Source organism: Pelophylax lessonae (genome assembly GCF_965119305.1).
Source record: "Pelophylax lessonae genome assembly, chromosome: 6".
NCBI lineage: Eukaryota > Metazoa > Chordata > Amphibia > Anura > Ranidae > Pelophylax > Pelophylax lessonae.
Window position 1 is genome coordinate 26,858,638 of NC_138773.1, and position 22,367 is coordinate 26,881,004.

General features: G+C 45.6%; 1 protein-coding gene across 1 annotated transcript in view; it reads left to right on the top strand.

Moving 5' to 3' along the window:
- SETD1A (SET domain containing 1A, histone lysine methyltransferase) overlaps positions 1–22,367 on the top strand; it is a 117,206-nt gene that overhangs the window by 71,824 nt on the left and 23,015 nt on the right. Inside the window, exons 9-15 of the mRNA XM_082261133.1 lie at positions 7,461–7,628; positions 7,868–7,952; positions 8,762–8,907; positions 10,120–10,165; positions 12,228–12,500; positions 14,850–16,145; positions 19,086–19,261. Of these exons, the coding sequence (XP_082117259.1) occupies positions 7,461–7,628; positions 7,868–7,952; positions 8,762–8,907; positions 10,120–10,165; positions 12,228–12,500; positions 14,850–16,145; positions 19,086–19,261 (2,190 nt within the window). The remainder of the gene's footprint in view (positions 1–7,460; positions 7,629–7,867; positions 7,953–8,761; positions 8,908–10,119; positions 10,166–12,227; positions 12,501–14,849; positions 16,146–19,085; positions 19,262–22,367) is intronic.

Below are 22,367 nucleotides of genomic sequence, written 5' to 3' on the forward strand. Positions count from 1 at the left end.
GGCTGTTGAACACCAGGAGCTGAAGGATGGAGGTTTGTCTGAGTTGGTGATTCCTACGCTGTTTAAAGCTAGGGAATCTACTTCTAGGAAGATCTACCTTCCGTGAAAGACGTACATTGTGTGGTTTGAGTCTCTTGGGGTATTATCCTCACTGCTCCTCTGTGGATCGGATCTTAACCTTCCTTTCTCTATCGCTCATTGACAGACGTAGTCTTCTTGATTCTCAAGAGCTGGGTTATGTTGTCTCCGCAGGAGTAGGACTAGGCAGAATGACAAAACGTTCTGGCTCCACCCTAGGGGCAGTCCCTGAGGGTATATCCTCCCTCTCTCTGCTACAGGGAATCAGTTTTTTTCTGTCTAGTCAGGAGTAAGGACCTAAGTTCCTTGCTGGGATCTTTTGGTCCTGGCAAGACTTTTTTTCTTTAAGAAAAAGACATTTTTTAGGTAGTTTTTCTCCAGTGTTTTTTCCTGTGAGATCTTCAAGCAAAAATGCCGGACTGGGCGACACTTGTGGTCACCCCAGCCGGCCTACGAGCGCGCGCAGACCATGGCATTGCGCTTGGTCGGCCGCGACATATTCAAGTAAGTATGCGGGGCCGGGCGACGGGCTGGATGTTGAGATCCAGTGGTCACCCCGGTTTCTGCCTAAAAGCGCGTGCAGACCAGTGCGCTGAGTCGGCCGCGACGGAGTCCCAGTAAAGGGACTGACTTTGCGAGTTAAAAGCTCGCTTGGACGCCAGGTACCAGAGAGTCGAGGCGTCCACAAACCCCCACCCCGGTGGAGAGGGTTTTGTGAAGAGGGGGTGCCTGTCGGTTCGGTATGGTGAGTAAACGTTCCCTTTTTTCCTCATTATGAGGCAGTATATATTATGAGCCCCTCCATATATGGTCAGTATATATCTGATACTTACAAGTCCCCCTTGTAATACAGCATGTGTTTGTGGGAAGTGGACTTGGTTCAAGAGCTAACACTCTACCCAGCAGACTGTAACATTACAGCGGACATAGGAGGTATAATCCTACCTTATGTGCAGTGTATCTCTGTAGATCCATATGTCACCTCTAGCAGAGTACAGGTGGATGTGCTGGGAAGACGATATCGGCGGTCCGCCGCCATTTTGCCGTAGACCGAATGCATGTATGTCCTCAGGTCACGCCGGCCGCCATGTTTTTGGAGTCTTATGTCTCTTCTATGGGGGCGGCCATGTTTTGTGAGCCCAGCTTCCTCGTGGAGGGCTGGGAACGCCGGAAGGCGTACACAGGGGGCGGAGCCACGCCTTCTGCCCGGGAAAAAGCAAACAGCTCCTTCCAGTCTGTGTAAGACAGACGCTGGCTGCAGTTTGTTGGAAACTGCACTGCATCGGTTGGTGAGCCTTGGGGGTCCCTCTCTCTCTCTCTCTGGGATCGAGAAGCAGGTACTCTGAGGGGCGCTATTGCGCTAGGGGGAGACACACAAAAAAAAAAAAAAAAAAAAAAGAAAAAGTTTTTTTGTTTTTGCTGGCAAAGGTGTCCTGTATTAACATGGACCCTGCCACTCATGTATCTCCTCCGGATCCCCTCGAGGGGTCTGCGGGATCCTCCAGCACCCCATTGACAATTGAATCTTTGTCAGCTATTATGGAAACTTTTGTGTCCCGGGTGGAAGTGGCTTGTCAGGGACAGGGCGCAAGAAAGCGACCCCCGCCTAACCCCTTATTATCTGAAACCTCGGATTCAGACTCTGAGCCTATTTCTGCAGTTGCAGGTACTTCATCTGGTATTGGTGTCTCGGGTCCTGTCTCTTCAGACAGTGAGGAGGATGTTTCGGCATCCGCCATAGCCCGAGAGGAAGCGTTGGTAAACGCACTCATTGTATCTGTTCAAGAAACTTTAAGGTTACAGGGTATTCCATCAGAAATCAAAGTGGCAAAGGTTTTTCCATTGCCCAAATGTTTTGGCAATCCAATCGATGAAGAATGGCGTCTGCCAAAACGCACTTTTAATATTTCTAAACGCATTGACAGGCGTTATCCGTTTGAGGAAACCCTTATTAAGAAATGGACAGAACCACCTGTGGTGGATTCACCTATTGCTAGATTGAATAAAGCCACGGTTATTCCTTTAGAAGACGCTCCGTCTTTTAAAGATCCAGTGGATCGCAAGATAGAAGCTATGTCTCGCACCATGTTTTCCTTGATTGGATCAGCTTTCAGGCCAATAATTGCTATTGGTCTGGTTTCGCAGGCTGTAACTGAATGGACCAAGTGGTTACGCCGGGACTTAGAAGAAGTCCCTCAGGCGGTATCAGATTTGTTGGAACAAATGATACAGGGGTTACAGTTTGTATGTGATGCGGCGTTAGACGCCACTCCATTAATGGCGCGAGCATCAGTCATAGCAGTGGTTCTCAGGCGTACACTGTGGCTAAAAGGTTGGTTAGCCGACCAAGGTTCCAAAAAAGCATTGGCTAATATCCCCTTTTCAGGAGAGCGTCTATTTGGAGCCAACTTAGATGAGATCATTAAGGATCTCACCGGTGGAAAAAGCACCTTTTTACCGCAAAATTTTAAAGGTAGAGGAACTCGTCAAAGACGAGGGCCTTCTTTTTCTGCTCACAAGAGGTTTTTTCGTCCAGCGGGTGAAAAAACTAAGTCCTCCAAAGCTCCTACAGGAGGCGTCAGGGGTCGTTGGTCGGGCAAGCAAAAGCCCGCCCCCTCCAGACCTGAAGATAAACCATCCAAAGCCTGAAGGTGCGCCCCCACCCATAACTGGGGTGGGGGGACGTCTTCGCCGGTTCCCGGATCCATGGCTTTCCAGAATCCCGGACAAATGGGTTTGCGAAGTCATAAGGTCAGGGTACAAGATCGAGTTTCGATCTCTCCCACCGGCGCGATTCTTCCCTTCCAATATCCGTCTATCCGCAGATCGTTTAGAAGATCTGCGGAGAGCAGTCACAGATTTACTACAACAAGGAGTGGTAGTCCACGTTCCTTGGACAGAACGGTTTCAAGGGTTTTATTCAAACCTGTTTACAATACCCAGGAAAGAGGGCAAAGTGCGTCCAATTCTGGACTTAAGAGCACTCAATTCTTTCGTCAACATAAGAAGATTCAGAATGGAGTCCATTCGCACGGTAGCAGCCTTCCTGCATCCAGGGGATGTCCTAGCGTCCATAGACATCAAGGACGCCTATCTTCACATTCCCATTTTCGCAGGACATCAGCATTTTCTACGCTTTTCCGTAGAGGAGAACCACTATCAGTTTGTGGCGTTACCTTTCGGTCTCGCCACGGCTCCGCGGGTCTTCACAAAGGTGTTGGCCCCAATGTTGGCACTTCTGCGCCAAAGAGGTATATCGATTCTAGGTTACCTAGACGATCTTCTGCTTCATGCAGAGTCTCCTCAGACCTTGCTACAAAACATAGAAATTACTATGATTTCTTTACAGGAATTCGGGTGGCTGGTGAACCAGCAAAAGTCATTTCTGGTTCCCACCCAGAGGCTCGAATATCTGGGTCTAATTCTAGACACAGTCAGGACGAGAGTTTTCCTTCCGGTAGGGAAACTTCGAAAGATTCAATCAGCAGTCCAGTTGTTACTGTCCAACAGCTGGTCTTCCCTTCGGACTTGCATGAGGGTTCTGGGGTTGATGGTGGCTTCATTCGAAGCAGTCCCATTTGCCCAGTCCCATACCCGAATTCTTCAGCAAGAGATTCTTCTCAGATGGAATCGGAATCCCTGGACAATCAGATACGATTGAGCAAACAGACCAGAGAGTCTCTGGTTTGGTGGCTTCGGTCTCCGATGCTCAGCCAGGGAAAGTCATTTCTGCCAATATATTGGACGATAGTGACCACGGATGCCAGTCTATCCGGATGGGGAGGAATTCTTGGTCAGTTATCTGTCCAGGGACTTTGGTCCCCGGAAGAATCCAGGTTACCGATAAATGTATTGGAACTGAGAGCGATCAGACTTTGTCTGATTCACTGGACCGAGCAGCTCCAGGGCAGCCCGGTTCGGATCCAGTCGGACAATGCCACGGCCGTGGCTTATGTCAATCATCAGGGGGGCACCAAGAGTGTCCGAGCGGCCAAAGAAGTGGCTTGCATTCTTCGCTGGGCGGAACGATTTGTTCCAGCAATCTCTGCGGTGTTCATTCCGGGGGTGGAGAATTGGCAGGCAGATTATCTCAGCCGTCAGACCCTGGATCAGGGGGAATGGTCCCTCCATCCAGACGTTTTCCACCAGTTGTGCCTACGGTGGGGCACCCCGGATGTGGATCTGTTGGCATCACGATTCAACAGGAAAGTTCAGAGATTCGTGGCTCGCTCCCGCGATCCTCTAGCAGAAACCGCAGACGCACTGATCGCCCCGTGGGGGCAATACCAGCTAATATATGCCTTCCCTCCTCTCGCGTTACTGCCAAGACTTCTTCGCAGGGTAGAGGAGGAAGGAATCCCAGTAATCCTGGTAGCTCCGGACTGGCCTCGTCGAGCTTGGTACGCCGACATGGTCAGACTGGTGGCGGACGTCCCATGGAGACTTCCTCTCAGGGAGGATCTACTGTCTCAGGGACCGATCTTCCATCCTGCTTTACGATCGCTGGCTTTAACGGCCTGGCTATTGAGACCCAGGTGCTGAAGGACAAAGGTTTGTCAGCTTCAGTTATTCCTACTCTAGTTGAAGCAAGGAAAGCGACTTCCAGAAAGATTTATCATCGCACATGGAAGTCCTACATTGCATGGTGTGAACCTTTGGGGTTCCGTCCTCGGTCTTATTCGATTAGTCGAATATTGGCTTTTCTGCAACAAGGGGTTGAGCAGAAACTGGCCTTGAGTACTATCAAGGGTCAGGTCTCAGCATTAGCCATCTTCTTTCAGAAGCCTTTGGCTACTCATTCCTTGGTGCGGAATTTCATCCAGGGGGTGCGACATCTGGCTCCGCCAGTGCACGCGCCGTTACCCCCCTGGGATCTTAATTTAGTGTTGTCGGTTCTTCAGAAACCTCCCTTTGAAGATATTAGGGAGATTCCTCTACCCACGTTGTCCCAGAAGGTGGCCTTCTTGGTGGCTATTACTTCTGCACGCAGGGTGTCAGAACTGGCCGCATTATCTTGTCGTTCACCATATCTGGTGGTTCATAGAGATAAGGTGGTTCTTCGTCCGAATCCATCCTTCCTACCAAAAGTGGTTTCAGAATTTCATCTGAATGAAGAAATTGTATTACCTTCCCTGTGTCCTAAGCCCAGTCATCCTCGGGAATTTGCTTTGCACTCCTTGGATGTGGTCCGGGCGATCAGGGTATACTTGAAAACGACAGACTCGTTTCGCAAGACGGATTCACTTTTTGTGATCCCAGATGGACCCAAAAAGGGGTTGCCTGCATCTGCCGCGACCATTTCCAGATGGATCAGACAGACGGTAGTGCAGGCTTATTCTATTAAGGGTCGGGAGCCCCCGTTCCCTGTTAAGGCGCACTCCACTCGGGCACTTAGTGCGTCATGGGCCTTTCGCCATCAGGCGTCAGTGGTCCAAGTGTGCAAGGCGGCTACCTGGTCGTCGGTGCATACCTTCTCTAAACATTATAAAGTTGATGTAATGGCATCGTCTGATGCCTCATTTGGCCGCAAGGTTTTGCAGGCCGCAATTTGAGGAGACCAGTGGTCTACCTCGAGGGTTTTTTTCCGTTGGAAAATTTTTTCTTTAGCCTCATTCTTTGTTTATAATTGAGCCTTTAAAACTTCTAGTTTGGCACCGGTTGGGCCTTCTAGATTGGATTTGATTTTGTCAATCCCACCCCTCATTTGTGGCACTGCTTCTGGATGTCCCAGCTCTTGAGAATCAAGAAGACTACGTCTGTCAATGAGCGATAGAGAAAAATGGATTTTTGTAAGAACTTACCGTAAAATCCTTTTCTCTTAAGCTCATTGACAGAGGTAGTACCCGCCCCTCTATCATTGAGTTGGGTTGGGTTAAATTCTCTGTACTGCTTTAAACAGAACTGATTCCCTGTAGCAGAGAGAGGGAGGATATACCCTCAGGGACTGCCCCTAGGGTGGAGCCAGAACGTTTTGTCATTCTGCCTAGTCCTACTCCTGCGGAGACAACATAACCCAGCTCTTGAGAATCAAGAAGACTACGTCTGTCAATGAGCTTAAGAGAAAAGGATTTTACGGTAAGTTCTTACAAAAATCCATTTTTACCGGGGGGTTGAACAGAAATTGGCCTTGAGTGCCATCAAGGGCCAGGTATCGGCTTTGGAAGCCTTTTTCCAACGACCTTTGGCCTCACACTCCCTGGTGTGTGCCTTTTTTCAGGGTGTCCAACATTTGGTTCCTTAAGTGCGGGCTCCGTTGCCCCCCTGGGATCTTAATGTGGTGCTTTCAGCTCTACAAAAGCCTCCCTTTGAAAATATTTGGGAGCTTTCCCTCCTTGCGCTGCCTGGAAGGTGGCCTTTTTTGATGGCGATCACCTCAGAACTGGCGGCGTTATCCTGTTGTTCACCTTATTGGTGATTCACAAGGATATGGTGGTGCTTCGCCCCTGTCAGTCATTCCTTCCTAAGGTGGTCTCCGACTGTCATTTGACATTGTTTTGCCTTCCCTGTGTCCCAGGCTAAACATCCGAAGGAATTGCCTTGCATGCCTTGGATGTGGTCCGGGCAATAAGGGTGCACCTGGCAGCTACGGAGTCTTTTTAGGAAGTCAGGCTCTCTTTGTGCTCACGGACAGACCTCGCAAAGGGTTGTCTGCTTCTTCTGTGACCATTTCCAGATGGATCAGACAGACTGTGGAGACTGAGCTGCCAAAGAAAGCAATTGGTCCCCACTAATGATTGGTAGCCAGCAGGAATGGCTCCGGATCCTGTGGCCGCTGAGACAGCCAATCACAGTGGTCACATGAGAGCTGATCCTTACCACCCACTGGGGTTCAGAACCCTTTTAAATCTTGCAGGTTTAGGAGATATTAATTATACCTACAGGTAGGCCTTATTATAGGCTTACCTGTAGGTAAAAGGTAAAAAGCGGCGATACTTCCGCTTTAAGGCTAAGTTCACATGTAGGCGTTTTGGGGAGTTTTTTTAGGATCAGCTCAAAAAATGCCCAACAAGACCAATCCTATTCATTTTAAAGGCCCCTGTTCACATCTGAGCGTTTTGACTTTTTAAGCAAATCGCCCAATGCTCAAAAAAGTACAGGAGCTTCTTTTTGGGAAGATTACAGGCGTTTTTTTTTTTTTTTCTTTCCCATTGGTCACTAGTCAACCCAAAAACGCCTGCATAAAAACGCCTGTAATCAGCAATGTCAAGATGTGAACGTAGCCTTTAGACTTGGTTTAACACCTCTACTTTCTGTACCTCGTAAGTTAAATATTTAAACTAAACAAGATATGGAGTAGAATAGACTGGGGAGTCCAGATGTTCGGAGTAGAATTTTCATTGAAGAACTGGTTGCTGATCGTGTGTTTTTGTCTCTGTCTTCAGCCATTTCAGAGTGTGCCCAAGCCTGTCCCCCGGGAGGAAGATAAGGAAAAGACCCGTCCTAAAGAGCCTGGCCTGCTCTCATTGGTAGATTGGGCCAAGAGCGGAGGCGCTGAAGGTTTTGGATTTGGCACTGGATTGCGGGAGGCTCTGAGGCTTCCGTCATTCAAGGTGAGTTGACAGACGTTTGTAATTGGAGAATCATTCTGTGCAAACTGCCTTAAAATTTATAAAGGCTTTTATGGGGAGCATGTTATTTTGGCATATAGCAGCCAGTCAGGCAATCTCTTTCACATTTCTAATGCATTATGGGAGAATCTGGTTCCTAAGGTCAACAAGAACATTGAAGACTGTTTTCATGCTCCTGTTATGTTTAGGCTTATGTTTTTGATTCTCCTTGGTGCACACAGGTCAAGAGGAAGCAGCAATCAGAGGATGAAGACGGCGATCTGAAGAGGCCGCGGCCATCCACCCCAGCAGAAGAGGAAGAGGACGGTGAGTAGAAGTAGACACATCCCAACGGTTCTCCTCTCTTCATTTCCTCTCCCCTCCTCTCATTTCCTCTCTCCTCCCCTCCTCTCATTTCCTCTCTCCTCCCCTCCTCTCATTTCCTCTCCCCTCCCCTCGTCTCATTTCCTCTCCCCTCCCCTAGTCTCATTTCCTCTCCCCTCCCCTAGTCTCATTTCCTCTCCCCTCCCCTAGTCTCATTTCCTCTCCCCTCCCCTCCCCTCATTTCCTTTCCTCTCCCCTCCTCATTTCCTTTCCCCCTCCTCCTTCATTTCCTTTCCCCCTCCTCCTTCATTTCCTTTCCTCCTCCTCCTTCATTTCCTTTCCCCCTCCTCCTTCATTTCCTTTCCCCCTCCTCCTTCATTTCCTTTCCCCCTCCTCCTTCATTTCCTTTCCCCCTCCTCCTTCATTTCCTTTCCCCCTCCTCCTTCATTTCCTTTCCCCCTCCTCCTTCATTTCCTTTCCCCCTCCTCTCCTCTCCTCTCCTCTCCTCTCCTCTCCTCTCCTCTCCTCTCCTCTCCTCTCCTCTCCATTTTCTCTCCTCTCCTCTCCTCTCCTCTCCATTTTCTCTCCTCTCCTCTCCTCTCCTCTCCATTTTCTCTCCTCTCCTCTCCTCTCCTCTCCATTTTCTCTCCTCTCCTCTCCATTTTCTCTCCTCTCCTCTCCTCTCCTCTCCATTTTCTCTCCTCTCCTCTCCATTTTCTCTCCTCTCCTCTCCATTTTCTCTCCTCTCCTCTCCATTTTCTCTCCTCTCCTCTCATCCTCCCACTCTAACCGACGCATTTCTCATCCAGTAGAGCGAGAGAAGGAGACCCCATCCGAAGCACGGCCAGGAGTAAAACCTCCACAGAGGGAGGGTGCACGAGCAAAAAACAAATGCAGGAGTCCGTTCCATTTAGACAGCGAGGGTGAAGAAGCCTCTGAGGAATCTGCATCTGATAAGGTGAGAGAAACAGACATTGCCACCTGGAAAATATCATCATAAAAGTATTTACAGTGAGTTTTATTCTTTAGGGATTCATGCCTTCTACTGTAAGAGTGATCTAAATGTATGCCAAGCCAAAAATATTCTAGATTTTTATAGTGTGGAAGAATTGGAACCACTGTCTGGTTTTACTGTTATCAAGGAGCACAGTTCTAGGGATTTACCCTTCAACCAGTTGACAACATTTTTACCAGACAGGAAGTGAGGAAAAACCTCAGCAGTTTTCTCAGCTGGGCACACACTTTAAAGCTGGATCTGTAGCCTCCTCAGTGAAGCCACTTTTAGATTTCTGAATACGAAGTATTTGTGAAATCTAATTATAACCTTTTGAACTTCAGGACTTTGTTTTCTTAAATCACTTGTAGCTTTCCCTATAGATAGCCCCTATGGGTGAAAACAGTGCAGCCACTGCCATTCCTTTTATAGTTCTTATGTTTTTTCCTATAATATTGTGTGCACAATTTCCATGTATGGTAAGGTGTAACCCCATGTTTTATTTTCCCTTAAATAGTTCATTAACACGTACATACTGTGTTCCAGCAGTGGGATGGGGACTTACCGTCCCATTTCCAGAACAAAATGAGTCTGGCTGAGTCCTGCTCAGTTATTCACAGGAAGCTTTGCATTTTATGAAGGAATACAAAGCCTCCTCCAATTGGCTGAGGTGGGCGGATGATGTCCCAATCCCCACCTCAGGAATATTGGGGAACATCATCCTCAGGGATTTATAGAATACAAAGCTTCCCATGAATGGGTGAGCAGTACTCAGCTCTACTCTTATTTTGTTCCAGGAGTGAGACGGAGTCCCAATCCCACTGCTGGAACACAGTGCTGTATGTGGCGGAGGCTTTATACAGCGCGCCCAGCAAGCACATCTGTTAGTGCAGTACATACTTTGCTTAGGCCAGCTTGGCGCAAACAATTTAAAGTGGCATTAAACGTGGAGTTAGGAAGTACAAAAAAAAAAAAAGAGAATTCACTTCCCCATGACCTTCCAGCAATACGTGGCAATTTCTGGATGGCTACCATTACCCTCTGAACTGAGGATTCTGGAGTGATTTTAGATAAGTTTGAAATTTCCGCTTTCAGTTTCAAATGATTTTGTATTTTTATCCACTGAGTATTTATTTATTTTTTTTATTTTTTTTTTTACAATCCCTTTAGGATGAGGATGAAGATGATGATGAAAGCAGCACCAAGGATGAAGATTCTGACGGTGAGACTGTGATGTGGATGACAGATTTTAGCGACATAAAAAAAAAAAATATAGTATTTTAAAGCTGAATGGCTAAATACACACACACACACTGTGTTTGTATTAACCACTTCAGCCCCGGAAGCTTTTACCCCCTTAATGACCAGGCCATTTTTTGCTATTCGGCACTGCGTTACTTTAACGGAAAATTGCGCAGTCATGCGACGCTGTACCCAAATACAATTGATGTCCCCCCCACAAATAGAGATTTATTTTGGTGGTATTTGATCACCTCTGCGGTTTTTAGATTTTGCGCTATAAACAAAAAAAGAGCGACAATCTTGAAAAAAACGCCATATTTTTTACTTTCTGCTATAAAAACATTCCCAATAAAAAAATTTTTAAAAATACATTTTTTTATCAGTCTAGTCCAATTTGTATTCTGCTACATATTTTTAGTTAAAAAAAAAATCCCAAAAAGTGTATTTTAATTAGTTTTGCTCTAAAGTTACAGAATATTCAAACTATGGGTAGATTTTTGGACTTTTTATTTATTTATTTTTTTACTAGTAATGGCGGCGATTAGCGATTTTTAGCAGGACTGCGACATTGCGGCTGACAGATCGGGCCCCTACCTGACATTTTTTACACTTTTTGGGGACCAGTGACATTAATACAGTAACCAGTGCTAAATATTATGCACTGTTAGTGTATAAATGACACTGGCAGGGAAGGGGTTAATACTGAGGGTGATCAAAGGGGGTTAAATGTATGCCTAAAGTGACTGTGTGTGTGTGTGTGTGGGGGGGGTTCTGTGACAGGCACAGAGAGATCGGGGTTGTAGCTTAGCTAAAACTGCTGATCTGTCCCTGCCTGTCTGACAGAAGATCCGCCTGCTTTGTTTACATAAGTAGGCGGGTCTTTGGTCAGTTTCCCTGACGATTGCGGGAGGGCAGCGGCAATCGCCGACACTCCTCCCGCGGCCCGCCTCCCGCCGCGCCGCCGAAACCACGTGCACGAAATCACGCAATACTAAATGATTTTGCGCAGCCGAGCCGCCCTGCCGCAGTAATATTACGGTGGGCGGTTGGCAAGTGATTAATGACCTCCCCTCCTCCCCAAACCTGTGTTATAAGGTTGACCCTATAATATTCCACCACTGTATTGGCTGGTGTCACTATGTCATATGGGCTCTCTGTGGTAAAATGATTTTCTGTCCTACCTAGTATGGGGCCATTGTTCTTTAACTATGTACCTTATCTTTTCTATACTCCTACTTGTATATAAGCTTTGCCTGACAAAAGATTTGTATTTCTTTCCACCCAGTCCTGAGATTTACACAGTTCTGCCATACAGCACAGACTTGTTCGGTAGGTCAGTACAGTAACACTGAGTCCTGTCCCTCCCCTGTGATTGGACAGAGAAATGAGAAGAAGCAGTCCGAAGCATTCATCTATTCACATTCTATTTCACGGTGTTCTCTCCTCCCATCAGCATGTCCCTTGTTGGCTCACGATTGTTATATCACAATATGTAGTACAAGGACTACAAAGAGGATCATATCAGGTCAAATTTAAGTCCTTACACAGAACTTTGTTTAGTTGTCTTTTATATCTGCAGAGTTCAGCTTTAACTACTTAAGCCCCGGAAGATTTTACCCCCTTCCTGACCGGGTCCGTCGGGCACACACACATGCGGGGGCCCGTGACCGCGCAGGAGTGCGCATCCGGCGGCGCGAGCTCGCTCCCAAAACCCTTACAGGCTAGCGACGTAGCCCTACGTTGCTCTGCCTGTGAGGGGCTGACTGCCGACGTAAATAGTCGTGCGGCAGTCGGCAAGGGCTGTTTAAAAAAAAAAAAAAAAAAAAAAGAATAGGTACCCAAAGAGTCTTTTTCATTTTGGTGTAAGATATCTGCAGTTTATGGGATATGCAGTAGGTACCAAAAGAAAGGAAAACGATGAATTTGGTGAAAATAAAATCTGTAGATGGGTCTTTGTTTTGTCTGTAGCATTGTCCTTTCTTGTGGTTTATGACTTGTATGAACGTATTTCATCCTGTACTCTCTATCTGGTCTTTGCTCAGATGAGACCCCTCTGGCCAAGCTCTCCAACAAGATCGTCTCAGATGACAGCGACAGCTCCAGCGACGAGGACAGCAGCTCGTCATCCTCCTCTTCATCCTCTTCGTCATCATCATCATCATCTTCTTCATCCCCTGCCTCCTCTGACGATGAGGAAGATCAGGAGGAGGATGAGACCTTAGAGGCTCACACAATTCCTGAACCTTTCAGACCTCCCAGCCCACCAGAACCTCCTCCAGAACCTGAACCTGTCATAGAGAAAGAGGAGAGCCTGGGTAAGTGTTCAGATCATTTTACACCCTTTTCCTGGAACTTCACAGCTCACCAAGCATCCTGCTAAACACCATATAGACTGGTATAAACCAAATGGCACAAGTGCTTGCAAGGCATTCACTTTGTCGCAGTGTGTCAGTCTTGCTTCTTCTGGGGGGATACTTACCACCCACCCCAATTCCTAAGATAATGATGGGGATTTGACCAAATTATTATAAGCTTTGTAAACATTGTTTTTACTGCTCTTTGGTCAGTGTGTTTTTTGGCAGTTTATTAAAGTGGAGCTTTAATCAGAAAATGAAGTCCTGCTAGATGACTTAAAGCTGGCCTCTTTTGCTTTGTAAAACAAACATAAAGTGTCTTTACTGCCCCCCCCCCCCAATCAACATGGTAATACAATTTTAAAATCAAACCTTTCCTTTTTCATTAAATACCTTATTTTAGACTCAGTGATGTCATCACTGCTCTTTTTTCTTTTCAATGCAAGACAGGCAGATCATGGTAGGTCAGGGGCGCTATCGAGGTGCTTCCTGAAAACATCCAAGTAATAGCAAACAAAATCTTATGTGTTTGAGATTGAGCCCAGAAATACCAGTAGACTATATTTCAATCCTGGCATTCATGGATAAGTCTTGCCTTGCTTCCCTCATTAGACTGGGGAAGTCTGCACACACTGGAACCATGTAACAAAACAGCGGGTGCACTGACCTAGTGCATTATCCTAAAACATGACTTTATTTAATATAAAAGGTGGTATTCTACTGCATCAAAGCACCATCCAGTCCTCAGTACATCATGACATGTGACAGGACAATTGGAGATCCAGCAGTCTAATGCATTTGAGGACTCTGAGGAATTGAGGACTCTGAGGAAGAGGTAAGTCGAAATGCGTTGTCGAAAATGCGTATGCGTAAGTGCGTAAGTCGAAAAGCCTGTTGGATCTTTAATGGACTGGGTGGTGCTGTTTTTTTATGATGAGCTTTGATGCAATTGTCATTTTGTGAGTATAATACCTTTTACATTACATAAAGTCAAGTTTTAAGGATACAGTAAACCCCCCTCCATCGCGGGGGTTACGTTCCGGACCCAGCCGCGAAAAGTGAAAATCCGCGAAATAGAAAAACCCTATTAAAATGCATTGTAGGCATGTTTTTTTTACTGTCGCTGTACGTGTAAAAGCATTTTAAGGTCTTTAAACACACTTTTAAAACAATAGAAACTCATTTAAACACATAAAAGATACTGAGAGACATAGCAAGAGCTATGGAAAACACAAAAATATTTCATTTTTAATGATTTATATAGTAAAATAACATTACAAAAAAAAAAAAACGCAATATACCGGGACCGCAAAAACTGAGCGGGGGGTTTACTGTAATGCACTAGGCCAGTGCACCCTCTGTTTTGTTTTATGCTCCTGAAAACATCACAGCACTCTGCCTCAGTCCTCCTCTGAGTGTCCTCCAAATGTAACCAGTGGGTTGGTTTTTGGGAGGAGGCATAGAAATATTTAAACTGACTTAAGAGGTGGATGTAATTCTGGAGGAGTGGGTGTTCCTAGGCAGGCTGTATTTTATATATGATGCTGAGCCCCCATGATTGAAAGAAGTGAAATCCAATGAAAGAAAGGGACGAGCCAGGTACAATCAGTCTGAGGAGGAAATAACTAGAGGATGCCAGGAAAGGAGGCGGGCTCAATCGAACTTCCTGAAGCTTCTAATGCACATTTTGAGAAGCTCACACTGTGCAGTGAAATCAAAGGAAACCGTTGCAGTCCAGGAGAGGAGCCTGCACAACTGTGCTTTAATAGTGGAGTCAGCAGAGATTTCACTGGACTGCAGCTTGAGTAAAACAGTGGGGTTGATTTACTAAAACTGTAGAGTGCAAAATCTGGTGTAGCTGTGCATACAAACTAATCACTTTCCAGGTTTTTTTTTTCTTTTTTAAAGCTTAATTGAACACGCTGAATGTAGACTCTGATTGGCTATCATGCACAGCTGCATCAGATTTTGCAGACTCCAGTTTTAGTAAATCAACCCAGTGTGCAATCTTTTGCCAAATGAAAAGAAATGGCAGATTTGTTTTCGAGATTTGCTGGGAGTTGGTTCTCTGCTGACCAAAGTTCAAAGGTCAATCTGAGCTAGGTCAGGACAATGGCTTTTGAATCATTGTTAGCCAAAGAATGAAGTTGTAAAAAAAGTAATAAACCTCTAATGCAGTGGTCTCACTTTTGATCCTGAGCCGCTGATTATAAATGTGGAAAGAAAATGAAAGGTCTCGCCTAATGACTCTTGTTTCTCTGTAATTTTGTGTTCTTGCTTTGATGCGGACTACTTCTATTTATTTTTCAGATGAGTCTCCATCGGTCAAACAGGAAACCCATCTAGAACCCCTACCCCAAGAGCCTCCATGCCAGCCTCTTCCAGTCTCACCCCCCAAACCATCTGCCCCTCCATCTCCGCCGTTACCACTTCTTCCTCCACCCAAGAAGAGGCGAAAAACCGTCACCTTCCTCCTTTCTCCAGAAGAGGAGCCTGAACCTGCTGAGAGCAAACCGCCGAATCACATGGTTACAGAGACACTACCCCCTGAGATTCTAGAGAAAGCACAGGAAGAGCCAGCGTTGGAACCTTTGCCACCAGCAGAGGAACCTCCATTGCCTTCACCGAAGGCTCTTTCTCCGGTACATTCTCCAGAGAAGCTTGTGAGCCCCAAAGCAGAGCCTGTACTGGTCCCACAGCCTCCAAAAGAGCCTTCCCCTCCAAGGATACCTCCAGAGCAGCTAACAGTATTAAACCTCCCTTGGGACCATGCCTGTCTGGTCAAGTCGAACCCGCCACGCGTTGTACAAGAAGTCATGCCACCGGATGGAGAGGATATGTTAGATGATTATTATGATCAAGAGGAGGAGGTAAAACCAACTCTTCTTCCAGAACTTCCACAGCAGCCACAACCAACTCCTGCCTCTGTACAAGAGCCGCTAGAGCCAGAACGAACTGAAAATCTAGAGGAACTCCTCTTTGCCCCCGTGCGGCAGATCTTACTGGAGCACAGTTACGCACAGATACCTGCCTCATTAAAACAACCTCCCAAGAGGCATCGTGGAGTGTCTTTAGACTTGGAAAAGCCCAGCGACTTCCTCCATGTCGACTTGGGTCAGCCTGTGCTGGAGGCCCCAGAGGAGGTAATTTGCGTTGGAGGTGGCTTAGTACCAGGACTGGAAGCCAGGACAGGGTTCTTGGAAGTTGGCAACCTTCATTTGTCATCCTCCAGGAAACTGGAGGAGGCTTTGGCCAAAGCAATTCATGAAGACTCTAAGAGTAAAAACCGAAAGCAGCAACAAGCCAAGGAAGTGATAGAGCCTGGGGAGGTTACGTCAGATGAAGAAGACGAGGAAGAGGAAGATGAGGAGGAATACTGGATAACAACGCGAGAGTTGAGGTCTCACAAGAACCGCCGTCCTATAATACCACCTTCCCCGCCAAAATACGAGGTGCGCAGCGAGTTTGAACAGATGACAATTCTCTATGACATTTGGAACAATGGGTTGGATACAGAAGACATGTATTTCTTGCGGGAAACCTACGAGAGACTGCTACAGGAGGACCACAGTACAGACTGGCTGAATGACACCCACTGGGTTCCTCATACAAATATCCTTGGACAGCTAATACTGCAGCCTGAAAGGTTCTTTGATATAGTAGGCCATTCCAAATTGGGCAAGCTCTGGCTCTCTTGGTGTTATAGGGCTATTAGACCTAACATTTTCAGGAACATCAGAGCAGAAGTTTGAGTCGTACTGCTTTAATCACAAAGATTTGACTTCCGACAAATAAAACCCACTGCTAGATCCCTACAGAACCCCCCCCCCCCCCAGCACCAGTCTTTCCACATAATGGTTTGGGCCCAGTAAACTTGGTAAAAAGTTCACCACTTCCCGCTCAAGGACATCATATGACGCCCTGGACTTTGAGTGGGGATATCTGTATGATGGGTGCACCTGCAGGCATCATCCCGATATCTTTTTTTCTGCTGGCAATTCCCTGCACAGTAAAAACAATATCAGCTTTATTGTTTTTACAGGTGGGGGGAGGTGACATTCCCCCACCTCCTGCTGCCCTCCGGTGCTTCTACTGGCTCGCCCGTGTGATCAGCGAGCCAGAGACGGCAGCAGCAGTTTACCATAGAGTTGACCGAGGAGCAGACGGTCCCTGGTCATCCCTATGACCTTCCAAGGCCGGGTATGACGTCCCGTTCGGTTTCGGCAGATGTAAACCCTGCTAGTTTGTTTTTTTTTTGTTTTTTTTACGTGGAGAGCCTGAGATCGCTTTTTTTTTTTTTTTTTTAATCTCAGGCCTAGACGAGAGATGTGGGGTCGCTCTGCAAAGAGGACCTGTCATGTGCTTTTCCTATTACAAGGGATGTTTACATTCCTTGTAATAGGAATACAAGTGTTCAAAAAAAAAAAAAAACAATTAAATGGAAAGTTTAAAAATACAAGTAAAATAAACAATTAAAGAAAAAAATAATATAAACCGCCCGTGTGCTCCCACGCAGAAGCGAATGCATACATACATCGTGACTGCATATGTAAACGGCGTTCAAACCACATGTGAGGTATCGCGGCGAACGTTAGAGCGAGAGCAATAATTCTAGCCCAGACCTCCTCTGTAACTAAACAGGTAACCTGTAAAAAAAATTTTAAAGCGCCACCTGTGGAGATTTTTTTAAAACGGTGGTTTGGCGCCGATCTACAAGTGTGCGCAATTTTAAACCGTGACATGTTGGGTATCTATTTACTCGGTGTAACATCATCTTTCACATTATACAAAGAAATCGGGCTAACTTAAGTATGTATTTTTTTTTAAATCCTGAAACCGTTTTTTCCCAAAAATAACACTTTGAAAAATTGCTGCGCAAATACGGTGTGACATAAAAAGTTGCAACCACGACCGTTTTATTCCCTATGGTCTCTGCTTCAAAAAACATAGATAATGTTTGGGGATTCTGAGTAATTTTCTAGCAAAACAATGATGAATTTTATATGTAGGAGAGTGCCAGAACTGGCTTGGCCTGGAAATGGTAAAAAAAGGTCTGATCAGTAAGGTTGCACTGTTATAACAAGTCAAAAGTTGAAATTCAGAATATTACTAATGCCTATCAGTAACTGGTTCTCTTTAGAGCACAGGTGTCAAACTGGCGGCCCTCCAGCTGTTGCGGAACTAAAAGGCCAAGGAGGCATTGCAGGGGTGACAGTTATAAGCATGACTCGCACAAGCAGAGGCATGATGGGACTTGTAGTTCCACAACAGATGGGGCGCTGCCAGTTTGACACCCCTGCTTTAGAGCTATAAGGGGTCACTATAAAGTCCCGCATTTTGTTTGACCTGCAGTCTGAATTTATGTGGTCTTAAATATCCACCGTGAACTTTAAAGAATAGTTCCAGGCATTAGCATGCTATACATAATCACATTCTTCCAGCTTGAACCAATGTAACTACGTACATATACTGTGGGTAACTATGTACATACTAGGGTTGCACTGATATCAGGGCTGATGCCTAGTATTTTCACTCATGCTCGTTAAGATACCCGAAATGCACCTCTCCTGTATTGTGAACATAGGAGGTCAGCCTTTCGGCACAGGCGCCATTCAGGGAATGATTTGTATTTGCTGACTGAATGCACATTGTGTCCTCTCCACCTCATCCAATTAGAGAACGCTTTGCATTTATTCAACTCGTGTTGAGCGGCCAACCTCCTGTATTCATAAGTCAAGCCAGCTGCTCAGCACGGGACTCGGAATCAAGTGGAGATCTCTGTAGCAGCAGTGTCTACGTCAGTGAATTTTCAGCGGCATGGGCCAGGTATGGTATATACATCATTACATTGGTCCAAGCTGGACCAATATAACGATGTATAACATGTTGGTACCAAACATTAATGTGCAGCACTAAACGAGTAACGAATCAATAATTTAAAAACAAATAATGTGCTTCTTAAAACACAGTGAATAAATATCAAAAAGCTAGTGTGAATAGCAGTCCATAAAAAGTCCAAGTGCAAATAAGAAATATATTTAAAATGGTGAATTCAATCTTCCATGCAAAACACCCCTGTGGAGAAAACCAGCACCACAAACTGCTTACCAAGTTCAATTGACCATGAAGAAGTGAGTGATTAATTAATGCTTGAGATCTGATCACCAGGCAGCTCTATTTAATGATGCTCCTGCACTCCTTGGTGGACAATTCAACTCAAATAGTAAGTGATAAGCCTCATAGTGTGGTAGTATATTTATTAAAAGTATAAATTTACACTCACATGATGACAAGTAGCATATCGTAAAAACAGATAAAACCCAAGAAAAAAAAAAACGGATAAAACCCCTCTGGTAAGTCCGCTGCAGCTCTTTGCGTGGTGACGTCACACATCAGGCTCCACCCTACGCAATTACATCATAAAAAATGTCAATGCCTGGAATTATTCTTTAAATTGTGTTTCTAATGTTTGTATTGGTTCAAGTCTGGCAGCACAATGTTGTGTGAGCACATGTCTGCTGCATACTATTGTCTTCCTTAACACAGCCTCACTCACCAATATTGCTGATCCCAAGAAAAAACGGAACAAGCAGGATGGTCTACGGGAGCACCAGACAGGTTGTGCGCGCAGTGAAGGTTACTATGCTATCAGCAGGAAGGACAAAGACAAGTACCTGGATGTGATTCCTGTATCCGTACGGGAACTGGACAGCGACATGCAGGTCTGTATTGCCTGACCAGGTGACAGTTTGTACCAAAGTGAACAAATCGAAATGCCAAGCTGCGTTTGCCATTTTCTCTTCTGTTTTGTTGTGTGCCTTTTTATTGCGTCTTCTTTCAAGTTAAAGAATTATTACAATTTCCAAATCGTTGTAGATTTCCCCAGAGAACTAAGTGCATTGAACACTGTTCTGATCTGTGGCTGAATTGTGCACTAAAAGCATATCCTCCTTCTCTCATTTTCTCCTGCTGGCTTTCGATTTCACCCCAGACTGAAGCCCAATTTATGGGCATTCCTTTGGGGGAGCAACAGCACTATCCACTGCCCCTTCTCCTCTGTGTGCAGTATTGGTGTTCTGTGAATGCCAACCAGAAGGGGCAGGCAATATCAGCTGAAACAGAGCTTTACAGTAGTCTGGAGCAGCCTTTCTAACCATTTCATTACCGTGCTTTAGCCTAAAAACAGCTACAGCGTGGCTCTGTTGTTCTGGGAGGGCATCCATGGACGTCCTCCTGGAACCATACCCCCCTGAGGCGTTTATCTGGCAAGCTCTGTGATCGCTGTGTCCTTCATACACAGCTAATCACAGATCGCGCCAATTACAGCGGCCCTTTACCATGTGATAAGCTGTGTCTAAATACAGCTGATCACAATGTAAACAGACTTGCCAGTTATCAACAGTCCGCGCTGTCAGTGTGAGGAAAGGAGAATGGGTAACCAGCAAGCATGATGGGATATTATGTACACAGAAAATCAGGGCACTGATCCGCCCCATCAGTGTCCATCAGTGCAGCCTCATCAGCCCACATCAGTGAAGGAGAAAAATTTACCTATTTGCAATATTTTATAACGCAAACTAAAAAAAATAATTATTTTTTTTTCCAAATTTGTTTTTTATTTAGCAAAAAAAAAAAACAAACAAAAAAACAGTGTTTGATTAAATAGCATTGAAGAAAGCTCAATTTGTCTCAAAAAAAGATACACATTTCATATGGGTATAGTGTTGCATGACTGCGCAATTGTCATTCATAGTGTGACAGCGCTGAAAACAGGCCCAGGCAAGTGCCCGGTATTGAGGTGGTTACACCAGGGTGCCTTAGTAGTCCCAAATTGTCCAAAAATTGTGTACAAGCCAATGGATGGATCAAGTCTACCTTTTTTGTTAGATAAAGCCATAAGTTTTCATTGTGCACCATTACAGCCTTGCGGACCAGCCTAATAACCAGTGATCTCATTGGTTGATAGGGAGGATGCCGTATCCTACTCCATCAGCACTGGGGTCACATTAGTTAAGTGAGGGAAAGAAATTACGGAATTAGAGAAACACTGGAATACTAATCCGTACCGGTGTGCAGAGGTATATTTCTTTGTAAGAATAAATCACCTCTAATGTTGGGTGTCCTGTGTGTGTGGGTGCTGCTGTGATATCTAAACCTTTTTTAGTTCTTTACATTTTAGAATGGGGTGCCTCAAGATTGTGCAGAATTTTAGGTGGGGGGGGCCTTGACTGAAAAAAACAGCTTAGAAACTGCTGTAGACATATACAGGAACGTTGCGTTGCACTGCACTGTCTTGTCTATATTTCCATCCATAGATAATAGGAAATAGGAAATATAGATCCATCTATATTTCCATCGCACACTTTCTTGGATCACAAGGCTTATTCGCAATGGGTGCTGTAGTGACTACCAGCTGGATACATCACGGATCGATGCGCATAATCGCAAGCACATCATGGATCGTCAAGGTAGTCCAATTCTTTTATTACAATCACATCATCAAAGAACAAGTGTGACGATTTGGAGCCACGCAGGCATGTCTGATGAAGGGGTCCTGCGCAGCTCCGAAAGCTGCCCTTCTTCTTTGATGATGTGATTGTTTTGCAATAAAAGCATTGGACTGCATTTGAAAATCCATTGTGTGCTGGCAGGTATGTGCATTGATGCCTTGGTCTGTCAGTCACCCCTCCCCACTGCTTTGGTGAAATCCGGCCTCCAGCATGTGCTTGCTGCCAGAGATGAGCTTTGTCCCCCACACCTTAAAAAATGAGCAGTGCAGTTGAACAGCCATAGGAAGGGGGGTGGCACGTTATCGACCCAGCTAGCTCATTAACCACCGCACAGATCAGAATGGGATCATTTGCACCCTCCTGGGAGATTACACCTTGATTTGAAATTGTGATACTTTTTTCAAGCTATCCCTAGCTCTCCTAAGTGGGTTCAGGGCTCCGGCCTGTCATTTCCGGTCCTGTCACTTTAGAAATTTGTAGAGGTGTGTTACAAGATCTTAGCATAACTGAGTGATCAGACCTAATAAAGCTGAGCAATCGGAGTCCACTGCAGAGGAGCTGTGTTGCTGACATGGCATGGCTGTCAGTGTAAGATAGATGTGTTCTTTGTGTACATCTAGGCTGTGACTCATCCCGAAAGGGAAGCCTTGATGTCACAACCCCGGGTAATTGTCAGAATGCATCTTTGTGAGTATTGGCAGAGGTTCAATGAAGCACTATACTTCCCGTACAGCAAAACAAAAGTGATTCATGTTAAGTGGAGGAATCAAGAAGTGCAGACTGTAATTACATCATACTCCTAACATCCATCGAGAAACACTACAACTGGTCACTACATTCCAAAAATCTCTCCACCCTTCATCAGTGTGTTCATACTCCTACCACACAGATTTCACAAATCCCTTTGCAGTTTAATTGATCTCCACAATCTCGAGAGAGAAATCACACCCTGTAGATAAAAAAAACAAAAAACGACATTGGGATCTCCCATTGCAAGACCGCCCGCTGCTTTATCTGGCCATCTTGTATGTGCATTGAGTGTCCTGCCCCCAGGGCTAACTCATGCACTCTTTGACCCTCCTTGAAAGTCTCCCCTAAGTACAAGAAGAAACAAAAAATCTGTTCCATTTGCACAGCAGGTTATCCTCCATCAATAGCGCTGATACGGACTTCTTATCTGTGTACCTACCATGTCAGCTAGCAGCTACCCATTACCCAGGCAGGAGGTTTTCATATTCTACCAGTCAAGGCAGAACATAGAGGCCTCTCGCACACTGTACTGATGTATGAGCAGTGGACATTCCTGGCAGAAAAAACA